General features: G+C 36.9%; 1 protein-coding gene across 1 annotated transcript; it reads left to right on the forward strand.

Annotated features, from left to right (window-relative positions):
* Positions 1–14,784: 14,784 nt before the first annotated feature.
* LOC149927133 (uncharacterized) lies at positions 14,785–15,336 on the forward strand. Its single transcript, XM_090157812.1, has 3 exons — positions 14,785–14,926; positions 14,983–15,263; positions 15,316–15,336. The coding sequence occupies exons 1-3, from the start codon at positions 14,785–14,787 to the stop codon at positions 15,334–15,336; spliced, it is 444 nt and encodes a 147-aa protein (XP_090013938.1).
* The last annotated feature ends 512 nt before the right edge of the window (positions 15,337–15,848 follow it).

Here is a 15,848-nt window from a genome sequence, read left to right on the forward strand (position 1 = left end):
CAATTGCTATCTGAAAAGGTATATCTAGTATCTGGTTCTTCTACACTTGTTGTAAACAGATAACCGAGCAGATAAAAAACTTCGTCCCCCTTTATTTTATCTGCTCAGATAAAATCTGTTAGTCTTATCTGAAAATTATCTGGTAAGTTTTTATTTTAAAAATACGATAATCAAACCAGTTATCTGCTACAGATTTTATAATAATATTATACGTAAATGAACATTTTTAGAGAAAGGCTCTTTTACTTAGTAAAGCGCAGGGTGCACAAACTTTATGACAGGAGCTTTAGTTTGAGGTTTAGTTGCTATACCTACTCGTTGGGCCATAATTCAGAGTATGATAGAATTCCTTCTTAGGACCCCACGCGGTAAACACAACCCTCCATAAACCTTTTTTAAATTACATAAAAAAACATGTGACAGCATGAGTTCACCCAGTGCCGCGTTAAGACAACTAGGTATCCCTAATTACTAATTGTCACTATGGGGCTCTGGAGATTTACGTTTTCAAAAAATGTAATATTTTAAAGCCCCTCCTTTTGAGTTGCAAAAATTTGGTCCCTAAAAATCTGGGGCCCTAGGCGCGTCTACTACGCTTAGGCGTAAAATCGCCCATGGGCTCTTTCACCCTTGGGTATTATTTTGTAAAGTGAATTCGCCAGCGATTCAAGGTATAATTATTTCATTTAAATACTAGAAAATATTCATTGTGTCCACCAATTTTTAAGGCATAATATGGCGGATATCGTTTTGGGCTTTAGAACACGCCTTTTGGCAGTAACTACGTCACTACCCATTGAAAAAATTCTTTCGGCAGGCACGGATGAACCAGGGATTGCGAGATAATCACGGGCCATCATCGCCACATACAGATGCTTTTATTAAAATGATCTTTCATCCATTCCAGTTTAGTGTCGGGTAGACGGCGTTAAGCTCCATAAAGTTTTCCTCTTTCATATGAGATAATCGCACCGCTAACGCTATCCTTCTAATATTAAGATTCATTGAAGGTAAATAATTACGAAATATCTATATTTGAAATGAGACAAAGGTAAAATAGTACCTTGGCAACGGCCGCGCCAACGCTTATGCCAGTTGTCTGATTTTCTTCCCATACGCTGAGGTCATACTGAGTATCATGATTGGCTTCCACTTTCAACACTTTGAGCATATCTTGTACGGCTATGTTCAGTAGGTGAGCAAATCACTGAAAACGAGTCGCACCGGTAAACCGAAAACCTTCGTCCATGGAACACCTCTCTAATGAAGGGCTTGCCACCACCCTCCTACGCATTGTAACCCGGTCAGCTGTTTAAAGGCATTATAAGTCGCTAGATGACTTGGTCTTAAGGTGGTGCCTTGGGTATTAGCCTATCTGATTATTATTGTTATTATTATTAACTCCACTGTGAAAGTGTCATTATTTGAGGCATTATCCATTGATACGCCAAGTACCTATAAATTAAATATATATTTACAGTAACTTCGAAATTTCCACACAGAGCTCCAGCGTTACTATGTACCTTGTTTATTTCTCGATCGCTTAGGAGTTTCAAAAACTTTTCGCAGATATGTTTCCCCGTATGGCGTCCGGAAAAGTACATAAAACCAATAAGTTAGTCATGTTGAGCCCATACATCGTCTACCCAGTGCGCAGTGACGGCAATAAACGGAATCACATTTTTGGAAGTCCAACAGTCGGGTGTAAAAGAAAATTGACCACGAACTTGCTATATTTTGTAAAATAAAAACCGTTTCCATTAATGCTACAAGAAACTAAGCCCACTTGGAAACGTATACGAACCTTGAGTTTACTGGTAACGTTTTCAAGTTCAACTTTATATTCCTTCATTATGTCATTTTTTAAAGTTGCGTCGCTTATTCTTAATTGAGTTGTAAAAATAATGGGATTAAGCGTGTAAAGTAAATCTCGCAAACTTTCGTCTTCCACAATCATGATTAGATTGTTTAAATCTGATTTAATCATGATTAAATGATTTAATCTGTTTAAAATGATAAAATCTATTTGAAATGATTAAATCTGTTTAAAATGATTAAATCTATATATTAAACTTATTATTTACCATGGTGAATATTAGTAGAAATTATGTTTAATTCAGAGAAAACGGCATGGTATTAGAAGATAAAACTAAATAAGTTTTATCTTCTAATACCATGCCGTTTTCTCTGAATTAAACATAATTTCTACTAATGATTAAATCTGTTTAAAATGATTAAATCTGTTTAAAATGATTAAATCGTACTTTAGTTCTGATTTTAATGATAAATTCTCTATTCGACCAATTATATTGATTAAATCGTGATTAAAATGATTAAATCTAATTAAAAATATTAGATCATGATTAGAATGATTAAAACTCGTTTGAATGATTAGATCATGAGTAGTATGATTAAATCTCGTTTAAGTCGTGATTACCCTGATTAAAAAGATTAGATCATGATTAGAATGATTATATCTCGTTTAAATAGTGATTACCCTGATTTAATCACGATTACTGTAGTATCTCCAGAAAGTATTGACATTAGAGAATAGTGTATCTGATATTTTCCGGACGTCTAATGGCTTCACGTGGACGAAGTTTAGATCGGAGATTTGGACGAGCGTTCTGAAGACATGGATGATTTCTGCGGTTGGAAAATTCTAATTTTCTTTAGCTGGTCGTAGGGGTTTTCATATATATCGTTTACGGCCTCACATTTTGGATCTTTGCCTTGACTCGGGTTAAATGGTTTTAACAGAGAACAGTTTCTGTTAAGCTGTTTCCCCCCCATGTTTTGAATCGAGATACTTGACCCATTGACCGCGGTTACTGTCCATGGGTGTGGGTCATAGTGAGGATCAAATTTGTTGCGCTGTATTAGTTTTGGTAATACTAACAAAGTCACCAACTTTGATCGCGTGAGGGGAATATTTTTTCATCTGGTTTTTTCTTTCCTGGTCATGTTCTCGCACTTCCTTGTCACACGAAGGAGGTTGGTAATTTAGTTTGTATTGCTCTATTGAAGAAGAGAAACGCCGGTTATTTCCCAGTAGTTCGTTGTGTTGTGGCCCTTAAGTTCATCAAATAATTTGGTAGAACGTCTTGCCAGTTAGTACGTTCTAGAATTGCGGTACGGATGGTTTTAGCTAGCATAGGCGTTCAATTAAACTGTTAGCTTGGGGCCAACGGGGAGTGACTTTGTGATGGTAACTTGATACTATATTCTTCCGAAAACGTTTTAAATTCACCGCTGTCAAATGGGGAACCACTGTCTGTCTTTACATTTGCAGGAACTCCAAACATGGAGAAAACGTTGCGAAGAGCTTTAATATTTGGAGCCGACGAGGTAGACGTGACTGTCGCTGTTATAGGATAACGGGTGTATTCATCCGCTACAACTAAAATATAGTCTCCACTGGGTGTAGGGCCAAAATGGTCAATAGCGACCGAGTGCCACAGTCTTTCGGGAAGAGAATTCATCCGCGTTGGTTGGTGTTGGAAATGTGGTATAGTGGCCTGACAAGCGAGGCACGAGCCAATTCGCGATTGTATTTTGACGTTAATACCGGGAAACCAGATTGTCTCGTATAATTTGTTTTGTCCGAACTATTCCAGGGTGACCTTCGTGCGCTATAGTAATTGCTTGATCAATGAGCGAAGTGGGCAAGATTATTTTATCTCCCCGGAAGAGTAGTCCGTTGTCTTCAGAGATTTCACAACGAAGTCTTTTGTACGCGTTCCACGTTAATAACTCGTTTTCAGTTAATTTGTATGTTTCCCAAATGTTGGAGTCGATAATCGCTTCTTTGACTTTGTTTAGTAGGGAATCTTTATCGGTTTTTTCGAGAACGTTTGAGATGGTAATTGCACCAAAGGGTGCGATATGCAGAGAGTTCAAACTTAATTCGTGAATGTTTGCGTTAGGGGATATAACGGGGTGACGGCTCAAATAGTCAGCAGGGTTGCTCTTGCCCGGTTGATAAGCAACGCGAAATTGATAATGTTGAAGGCGGAGTATCCAGCGCTGAATGCGATTTGAAGTAAGAGTGCGTGGATTATTGAAAATTGCAACCAAGGGGTTATGCTCAGTTAGTACTTGGAAGTAGACACCATTAAGATAGAGATTGAAATGCTCACACCCAAAAACGAAACCTAGCGCTTCGCGTTTGATTTGGGAGTATCGTTGTTCCGTCGCCGATAAAGCTTTGCTGGCAAAAGCGATCACGTACTCTTGACCATTATTATCATGTTGGGTAAGGATAGCCGTGACGCCTACAGGGCTAGCATCTACGATTAGAGTGGTACGTTTTTCGGGATCATAAAACTTGAGGGAAGAGCATTCTTTTATTTTAGATTTTATTTCATCAAGCGCTGTCTGGTGTGAGTGTGTCCATATGAACTCTACGTCCTTATTGAGCAAGTTACGCAGAGTCTCAGTGAGGGTGGCGAAGTCTGGTACGAATCGAGCGCAGTAGTTGGCTAAGGCTAGGAAGCTTCGCAACTCAGAGATGTTACGCGGTGAAGGTAGAGCTTGCAGCGATTCAACTTTTGTTGGATCAGGATTGAGGCCATCAGCACCGAAAATGTGACCGAAAAACGTTATCTCCGATTTCGTGAATTCGCGTTGGGTCTTATTTAGCGTTAGCCCAGAGGATTCTATTCGTTTCAGAGTGTGTTCTAGTTTTCTGTCATGGTCTTCAACACCACATCCTCCGATTATTATATCGTCGCTAGTATTGATCGTGTTCGGAACCCCACGGATGACGTCTTCGATACATTTTAGAAATATTTCGGCCGCTGAATTTATGCCAAATACGGGGTTAGTGTACACAACTGATGTTGGAAGTCATCATCGTCATTTGTTGGTCATCCGCAACGTCTTGAGTAATAGCAGCGGCGGTGTTTTTCAAATGTCGGTTGTCTATAATTTCATTTCGTTGCATTCTACAGAACTCTTCAAAGTGTCCGTACCTTCCACACCACGCACATTGTTCAGTTCTAGATGGACAACCAAACTGTCCTCGATGATGAGGAAATTGACCTCCGCAGTTGTAACATCGCTGAATGTCTGTTTGATAGCGATTCCATGAGGAAATAGTAGTGTTAAGCTGACGAGACGGGAAGAATTGCCGAGTTTGATGTTGTACAAACGTTTGATTTCGATGGATATTAGGGTGTCCGTAGTTTTGGTTTCGTAGGTTCTGACTTGGTTGATTGTCGTTTAGTTTGTTCTGGATTTGTTGCTTTCGGTTGAGTTGATTTAGGCTTTGTTCATTAGGATTTGACGCGTTATTGTTTCGGACTGCGTATACTGATGTATTGGAGGTGGTAACTTTTTCTTGGTTTTCAATTTTGGAAGATTGTTTATCGGCTTGTTCGTAGGATCTGGCTGTAGCTAGGAATTCATCGAGGGTCATGGCTGGATCGCGAAGGGCGATGCGTAGGTGTCGTGACACGCAAGTTTGAATGATATGGCGAAGTATTTCCGTATCCGGATCAGCGAAACCACAGGTCTTTGACAGAAAACGTAAACGTGTTTGATACTCATCAATAGATTCGGTTTCACGTTGGCAAGCGTCTCTGAATTTAAAAACTTCATAGGTCGTGTTACGTCGAGGTAGAAAATGATGATTTAGAGCTTGGACAGCTAAATCGTATTCGTCGGGAGCGGGTGCTGCCGCATTAGGTTGTTGTTGAGGTGGTGGCGGAATAGGTAACGTATCGTATATGTCCTGAACTTCCTCCCCAGCATATAGTAGCAGAAGGGATTTCTTTCTCGCCGGAACGTTGATATCGTATACTATAACCGCGTTCACACTAGAGACTTTGGAAACGTTTTAAAACAGTTGAAAAAGTTCAAATTGTAAAATTTTGGTGTCGAATGTATTTAACGTATGTCTATTAATACAGTTGACACCAAAAATGTTTAATTTGATCTTTCGAAACCGTTTTAAACGTTTCCAAAGTGTCTAGTGTGAACGCGGTTGATGAGAAATGTATTAAATCGTTTTAACCATTTCTCCCACCTGGATGCTATATCGTCTCGGTTGTCTTGTATAGAGAACTGTGGAAAACTCGTTGCTTGAAGAGCCATAATGGTTGCAAGTAGGCTTAGTACCTTTTGAAACTTTGAAGTGTTGGATCACGCGCTCTTTTTTTTAAACCCGTTCAAAATAAAACGATGATTTTCCGATGGCGTTAGGCTGGATGAATCTTGGTAGGTCGTCTGAAAACGTCCGCAAAGGAATATAGCCGTGGAAGTCGAAACCGCTCCGTCGCCAATGTAGTATCTCCAGAAAGTATTGACATTAGAGAATAGTGTATCTGATATTTAGTTAAAGAAATTAGATAAGTCTACGACATGAAGTTAACGGAATTTTATTAACAGCTCTCCAGCTCGGGGTTTTGATAAAAACTGCCTTTTTATTCTTCTCTCGCGCGCTCTCTTTTCTGTCACGAACCGCAAGTTAATTTTGAAATGAAATCAATATAATAATATAAAACTAGAGAATGTTACAATTACCCTGATTTAATCACGATTACCCGGATTTAATCACGATTACCCGGATTTAATCACGATTACCCGGATTTAATCACGATTACCCTGATTTAATCACGATTACCTTGATTTAATCACGATTACCTTGATTTAATCACGATTACCTTGATTTAATCACGATTACCCGGATTTAACCACGATTACCCTGATTTAATCACGATTACCTTGATTTAATCACGATTACCCGGATTTAATCATTTTACTATGATTAAGACGCACCCAAAATGGAAGTGACCTGCCCCTCGATTTCGATCTACAATATTCTATATATTTATGCTAATATGCAATTACGTATACCGGCTTACTTCACTAATGGCTTGGGTTTTCGATGACTGAAAATCAAATAAGTCTGGATGTTTGTTTCTTAAATGGTAATTCATATTTCCCGTGCTTCGATTTGATTTTGTACTTTGAAAATTTCTACCCCTAAAAAGAACTTTAATTATTATCGCCACCCTAATTGAAAAAATCTTGAAGCCATATAAATAAGAATTGAAAGTTGACTTACTTATCGCAATGAATACATTTAGAAAATTCCTTAATTTGTACTACACTATCACTTCTAAAATAATTCCACACTTCGCTACTTTTTAACGTTTCCTCACCGGCAGAACTTGCACTTGCCATTCAAAAAGAATTTATCAATTCCGAAATAAACTCGACTAACTTGCTGACTATTATTAATATTATTAACGACGGTTTGAGCTATTTTTGCTCCTCGCGTATGCGCTCTAAACCTTAGTTTTTATTTGCTTAATTCTAATTACTTAAACTATCTTAAGGTTTAACTGTACGCTGGTTCCGCTGGTGCTATTTTTTGTCATCGGTTAATTAGTTTAAGAGTTATTACCGTATTTAGTGTATCGGCGTATTTGTGGTGCGGTTTTGTGTGTGCGACGTATCACCGGCTCCACGGGAGTCGTCCACATCTTTTTCGGAAGATCTACGACACCACTGTTTTATGTGTCTTTCTTAATCTAATAGCCTTTATCTTTAATTTGGTGTATAGTTTAATTTTTTAAACCTAGTGATTCGGGCGCTAGTGTCAATTAACTATTCTGTTAATTAAACGAGCACCGTCGAGTGTTTTCGTTTACCCTACACCAGTTCTTGATTATTTAATAAAAAATATTATTAAACAATCGACTGCGTCTCATCGCCACCTTTCATTTGATACTTTGGTAGTCGAATTCGGCTAACTACGTTTCATTATTTTTAAATGTTAACTTTTTGTCTCTTCAAACTTCAAATATCTTATATAATTTCCCCGCGTATTTTATATAACTTCCCTATATTTTTTAACCTTTCGAACCTTCGCAACAGGGCTGCATCCAGCGTTGCCAGATTTTTCTGACCGAATTATTGTACAAAGGCTAAAATATTATAGTACAACAATATAAATTATGGTACCAATATAAAATAAAATAAATTACTTTAGTTTAAGACTACCTTAGATCAAGAGTCAAGCAAGTCTGAAAACCCCTATTTAAGAAAAATCAGTTTCAAGTTCGAAATTTAGCATAATGACAATGATAATCTAATAATGAAAATTGATAAAAATAGAGTGAAAATATATATTGAAAATTTTGTACTGGTAAAGAGCAGGCTGAGATATTTGAGATGTGTGAAAGTATATTTAGACTTTGAAGGCTAGAGGCGCCAATAATGTTGTAGGCAGACTTTTCTGGGTGTAGCACGTGAAACGTGGCTCGAGACGACTGTGTTTGATAAGTTAGTTCGGAATTAAATTTTAAAATTAGGGGAAGTGGTTCCGTAGATGCGAACGGATAAACCCGGATTCCGGATGGTGTGAGAGCCAGCCGATATTTGAGTCCTTGATAAGTGGTGTAGTTCATGATGTTAACCGAAGCTCCAGTGTCAATAAGAGACTTGAAGTTTGTTCCTCCAACGTTGAAGATTTGGATGAATTGGTTTGTAGATGCCACCGGAGACAGAAGAGGGCAGCAGCGAAAATTTTGATCTGAATACTTTACTTCCCTAACAATTTTCAAATTTTCCGATCGGACAGAAACAACTCTGCTGATCCCAATATTCTTGGCGGCGGTGTTCTTATAGCAGTGAAAAACAACTTTACGGTTACAAGGCGTACTGATCATGAGAGAGTTCCTGAATGCGTATTTGTGGAGGTCAAGATTACCTCTGTTTCTTCCGTATTAATTGGGAATATATATCTATCACCAAGTTTAAGCGATAAAATATATGAGGAATTTAGCCTACACTGGACATCTCACTGTGCCAACATGTCAAATATCTTTTTATTCGGGGATTTTAATTTACCTAAGCTAGACTGGCCAAATTTCAGTACGCTAGACTGTAGCTATACAACCAAGCGGAAGGCATCTCACGTCTTTGATATTTGTTACGATTTAAACGAGATCTAATCACGATCTAATCACGATTTATACGAGATCTAATCACGATCTAAACGAGATCTAATCACGATCTAAACGAGATCTAATCACGATCTAAACGAGATCTAATCACGATCTAAACGAGATCTAATCACGATCTAAACGAGATCTAATCACGATCTAAACGAGATCTAATCACGATCTAAACGAGATCTAATCACGATCTAAACGAGATCTAATCACGATCTAATCACGATCTAAACGAAATCTAATCACGATCTAATCACGATCTAAACGAGATCTAATCAAGATCTAATCACGATCTAAACGAGATCTAATCACGATTTAAACGAGATCTAATCACGATCTAATCACGATCTAATCACGATCTAAACGAGATCTTATCACGATCTAAACGAGATCTAAACGAGATCTAATCACGATCTAATCATGTTATTACGATTTAATCATTTTATTACGATTTAATCATTTTATTACGATTTAATCATTTTATTTACGATTTAATCATTTTATTTACGATTTAATAATTTTATTTACGATTTAATCATTTTATTACGATGTAATCATTTTATTACGATTTAATCATTTTATTACGATTAAATCACTTTATTTACGATTTAATCATTTTATTTACGATTTAACCATTTTATTTACGATTTAACCATTTTATTTACGATTAAATCATTTTATTACGATTTAATCATTTTATTTACGATTTAATCATTTTATTTACGATTTAATCATTTTATATACGATTTAATCATTTTATTTACGATTTAACCATTTTATTTACGATTTAATCATTTTATTACGATTTAATCATTTTATTACGATTAAACCATTTTATTTACGATTTAATCATTTTATTACGATTTAATCAGAACTAAAGTAGGATTTAATCAGACTAATCAGATTTAATCATTTTAAACAGATTAAATCTGATTAAATCAACCTAATCACGATTAAACGTGATTTAATAAACTTAATCGCGATTAAATTGAATTTAATCAAAATAATCAGCATTAAATTGAATTTAATCAAAATAATCACCATTAAATTGAATTTAATCACAATAATCACCATTAAATTGAATTTAACCAAAATAATCACCATTAAATTGAATTTAATCAAAATAATCACCATTTAATCGGATTTAATCTTTTGAGGGGTGCGTCGTTAATCAAGGAAGTGACCTGCCCCTCGATCGAAATATCAATGTCCCTATATTGCTAATGATATAGTTCGGGGCGTATTACGGCGTACAATAATTGTACAAACGGTTATAAATAAATAAATTTCAGTTCTCGGTGTTATTTGTACATTGTTAGCCCTTAATACTTCATCGGTTTGTGATTTTAGAGTTCCTTGTTATATTTATAGTCTAGAGGCCTACATAATATTACTTCTGATATTAGTAATTTATAATCTAAACGTTAATTTAAATTTTCATGTGCATTAAGAGTGAGGGTGCGCGTAGAAGTCCAAGATTAAAAATGGTGCGTTTCGTCGTTCTATCAGACCAAGCGTTTAAAATTGTGGAAGACGAAAGTTTGCGAGATTTACTTTACACGCGTAATCCCATTATTTTTACAACTCAATTAAGAATAAGCGACGCAACTTTTAACAAGTTGGCAAGCCAATATATACCTTTCCTCGGAAGAATTGTCCCTAGTGGTATTAATTTCTCGAGATAACCCTTAAAGATATATTTCCGCAATTCAGAGTTATTTGCTAAAAATGTTATCCCAGTTCTATCCCGGCCGGTATAAAATTTTAATTATAATTAAAATAATTGAGATGAAACGACCAATTTTAATTTATTCAGAATATTATAAGTTAAGTAGTTACAACAGTGAGTTAGACGTACTATAACAATGCACAATTGAATTAAACCCTTTTTACAGTACAATTTTATCAGTTGAATATAATACGAAGCAAATTTTAATGAAAGAGATATTCTACAGAGGGTATTATAACGACCGTTCGCTTTTTGGTTTATAAGTTTAAACGACAGTTTATCGAAATTTTGTTAAAAGAACATTGCCTAAGGCCGCGCGATAAATTTACGAGAATAAATTCCCGTCGCCGTTATATCGAAAATTTATTTGATTCGCGATCGCCAGAACTGTAATGTTGTAGGCGAGTGATTAGAAAATAAAATGGCAACCAGAATTATGCAAAATTATAAATGTTTATTTTTATTCAGAACAGTCTATGGAATGTTTTAGATTTAACTTTCATCAAAAACCCAACAATATATATCCCTTCTACGTAATTGTACAGAACTGGTTCTCAAGTGTCTAAGACTAGATTTGTCTTAGTTCATTGTGATTGAAAAATAAACCAAAACACACTTACACTTATGTAAATATCATAAATTATACTGAGTAATTTTAACTAAATTCAAACTACCTAACTATAAACTCTGTCTTAATTAACAGCTGAGAGCTGTTCGCTACTAATTATTTCCAATCTACTTAATTAGCCTCACAGGTTGAGTTGATAATTTCAAGGGTATAATTAGGTTATTCCAATTCAAAAATAATAACAATCAGTTGTATCTTAGTTTTTCTTGACAGCTGACTTGAGTTAGTTCACAATTACTTTAACACTTTCAGTCTTATACACGCACTGTTCATACGCTTAAGTCCATTCACTCACGTTCCAAACGCGAAACACAATTTAACTCTTTTCTTGACCGAAGACCGAACATACTAATTAAAACCGCAAAGTTACCTCATAACTTTTGACCGACACCAGGACCCCGTCCTGTAGTAGTTCGTCTGACAGCCGAGAACTAAGAAAGACTATATCTTCTATATTGACGGCAACGGCCTTATATACCTTTATTTTGTGTTTTTGTTTTGACCCGTCGAGATTTGACTAAAGTTCGAAAAATTTAAGAGATTATATTTTTTACCCGGTTTGATTGATAGTTCTCCACTCGGTGGCGCTATATTATTACTTTGATATAATTTCCGCGGGAGTTTTGAATAATTATCCTTTTTCTAAGCGTTATTAAAAGGTAACAATGAACTACTTTTTGTGTTTTAACGAAATTTTGTTAAGAATTTAATAAAAATGGACCAAATATTACCTAATCGTTATAGTATTTGTATTTTTCTCGCTTACGAAATACCCTAGCCACACCCTTAACGCTCATTTTATTTCAACACTCGCCCTTGATGAAGATACCGTAGAATAGCCATTTTCGACATCTGGTAGTGGACGACTCGTAGACTTCCAGTTGACGTTGTGACACATACCGCATGAAAAAGACCAATGCCGTCCAATTTCCAATATCATATATTGACTCGCAAACTCAGGAAACCAATGACTGTATTAGGAATCGTAGATATCCAAATATCCACACCAAATGTATTAACAAGAAGCAAAAACCTTACCATCAACAAAGCACAAAGAGCCACTTGACTTAACGCAACCTCGAATATCAATAAACGTTTAATGAACGCCTTCGCTGTATTGCAACTATATTTAAGACGATTAGAAAACCCGTAAATAAATAACAAAAAACTAACAAAGTGGATCACCCTTTAACCCTCTTATCTCTGCTGACTGTGCTAAAACAAGATTTGACCTTTAAAATTTCATACTTAAAAAATGTAGACTTTAAAAACCATTAATATACTATTCCGCTAAGCTGAGTTTATAATTTTAAAAAAATCGTAATATATATCGGTGGTTCTGTGGTAGGACATTCGCCTGTCATATAGAAGGGCTCGGGTTCGAAACCTGGGCGGCGAATTCTTTTTAATCAACAGAGAAGACGTTACATTAGAATATCTTCGATGCAATAATTTAAATGGAACACGAAATTTCGTTCTATTTTAAAAACCGAAATTTAATACTCTGTTAATTTGCAATAAACGCTTCCGCTTAAGCTGAGCTTATAATTTTCTTTGAACCGTAACATTTATCGGTGGTTCTGTGGTAGAGCAATCGCACGTCATGCAGGAGGGCTCGGGTGCGAATCCCACCCAATGCGATCGCAATTTGATACTAAGACGAATACCGTAAACAATTGGTGGAAACCCTGCCATTTGGACGTTGAGACGTATATCGTAACCCCTCAGCACTCAATCCGTCCCAAAAGTCAATAAGAAGAAGTTGGAGAGTAAACACCCATACAGACAAAACACAACAAACTCATCACCCACAACCGCCATAACACAAACTCAACATTCCCACACTACACGTAAACATTACAATAATAAAATTTTCAATGAAATTTTGTTGAAACCGTCACGACGGTGAGCGTTAACGAAAAAAAACAACCGCACCAAACCGCACCCACCGCAAATTTCTCCGTTAACGCTCACCGTCAGACGGTGGTTTTGCCAACCTTTAAACGGCAAAAACGGTTTTTCGACTTTGCTCCGGTAACGCGTTTTGGACTTTGCCCCGTTAACGCGTTCGCAGCCCACAGACAGACACATACACACACACACACAGAGACAGACACGATGATTGTATAACCCCTCCTAGGGGACATAGTCCCCTCGGAGAAGTAAAAATGACATAATGAAGGAATATAAAGTTGAACTTGAAAACGTTACCAGTAAACTCAAGGTTCGTATACGTTTCCAAGTGGGCTTAGTTTCTTGTAGCATTAATGTAAACGGTTTTTATTTTACAAAATATAGCAAGTTCGTGGTCAATTTTCTTTTACACACGACTGTTGGACTTCCTAAAATGTGATTCCCTTTATTGCCGTCACTGCGCACTGGGTAGACGATGTATGGGCTCAACATGACTAACTTATTGGTTTTATGTACTTTTCCGGACGCCATACAGGGAAACATATCTGCGAAAAGTTTTTGAAACTCCTAAGCGATCGAGATATAAACAAGGTACATAGTAACGCTGGAGCTCTGCGTGGAAATTTCGAAGTTACTGTAAATATATATTTAATTTATAGGTACTTGGCGTATCAATGGATAATGCCTCAAATAATGACACTTTCACAGTGGAGTTAATAATAATAACAATAATAATCAGCTAGGCTAATACCCAAGGCACCACCTTAGGACCAAGTCATCTAGCGACTTATAATGCCTTTAAACAGCTGACCGGGTTACAATGCGTAGGAGGGTGGTGGCAAGCCCTTCATTAGAGAGGAATTCCATGGACGAAGGTTTTCGGTTTACCGGTGCGACTCGTTTTCGGTGCTTCGCTCACGTACTGAACATAGCCGTACAAGATACGCTCAAAGTGTTGAAAGTGGAAGCCAATCATGATACTGAGTGTGACCTCAGCGTATGGGAAGAAAATCAGACAACTGGCATAAGCGTTGGCGCGGCCGTTGCCAAGGTACTATTTTACCTTTCTCTCATTTCAAATATAGATATTTCGTAATTATTGACCTTCAATGAATCTTTAGATTAGAAGGATAGCGTTAGCGGTGCGATTATCTCATATGAAAGAGGAAAAATCTATGGAGCTTAACGCCGTCTACGGCCTTCCTGAGCTCAAGTTAATCTTGGATGTTAAAACCTGGTGGAACTTAACTAATGCAATGATAAGGAGAGCAAAGCTGCTTCGACCTGTAAGCCATAAACGAGAGTAACGATTTTTAAATGCTGAGTGTCTCTTATTTTGTTTTTAAGTCGTTGGACGCCATGACTATGAAAGGTTTCGACTTTCCGACGAAGAATGGCTCCTCATAGATTCGTTAGAAAACGTCCTCAAGCTAAAATGTATTTAAAGAATCAATTGAAAAAATAATGCCATTAAATTAAGTCAATTTAAGGATTTTGATATCGCCACCAACCGTATATCCCAAGCGAAATATCCCACCCCGTCTTTAACTATGTACAAATGGCTTATGGACAAATTAGAAATGTCTTCAAAAGACCAGGTTTTCCCCATAAGAGACGTTTGCGCCAAGGCCTTGGATAAAATATCCGAATACTTCAAGTACTCTGATCAATCTGGTCTGTGGGTGGTCATGGGTATGCTGACGTACTCCTTGAAATAACTAGATTTCACTTAAATTAATTTTGTTTAGCTATGAACCCGACACTAAAACTGGAATGGATGAAAGATCATTTTAATAAAAGCATCTGTAGGAAAGTTAAAAATGCTGTTGTCACCGTTTTAACAACAACTTACGAAGATGACCAAACCCCAGACACTGCTAAAAATGCACTGCCCTCAACGTCGGATAATGCGGACATTTTAGCTCTGTATCCCAAAAGAGGGATGAAGTGGCAGAACGGAGCTGAGATTTTTCAGTACTTGAGAGCTGACGTTGCACCCCCTCATGCTGATATCTTACAGTGGTGGAACGTGAGACGTTTCATTTTGAAGTTTAATTGTGGTCTTAATGGTTCTGTTATAGATTCACGAGTCGGAGTATTAACAAGTGGCGATGATGGCCCGTGATTATCTCGCAATCCCTGGTTCATCCGTGCCAGCCGAAAGAATTGTTTCAATGGGTAGTGACGTAGTTATTGCCAAAAGGCGTTTCCTAAAGCCCAAAACGATATCCGCCATATTATGCCTTAAAAATTGGTGGACACAATGAATATTTTCTAGTATTTAAATAAAATAAATGTACCTTGAATCGCTGGTGAATTTACTTTACAAAATAATACACAAGGGTGAAAGAGCCCATAGGCGATTTTACGCCTAAGCGTAGTAGACGCGCGCCTAGGGCCCCAGATTTTTAGGGACCAAATTTTTGCAACTCAAAAGGAGGGGCTTTAAAATATTACATTTTTTGAAAACGTAAATCTCCAGAGCCCCATAGTGACAATTAGTAATTAGGGATCCCTAGTTGTCTTAGCGCGGCACTGGGTGAACTCATGCTGTCACATGTTTTTTGTGTAATTTAAAAAAGGTTTATGGAGGGTTGTGTTTGCCGCGTGGGGT

This window comes from Leiobunum rupestre, chromosome 9 (genome assembly GCF_980474605.1).
Source record: "Leiobunum rupestre chromosome 9, qqLeiRupe1.1.hap1, whole genome shotgun sequence".
Taxonomy (NCBI): Eukaryota; Metazoa; Arthropoda; class Arachnida; order Opiliones; family Sclerosomatidae; genus Leiobunum; species Leiobunum rupestre.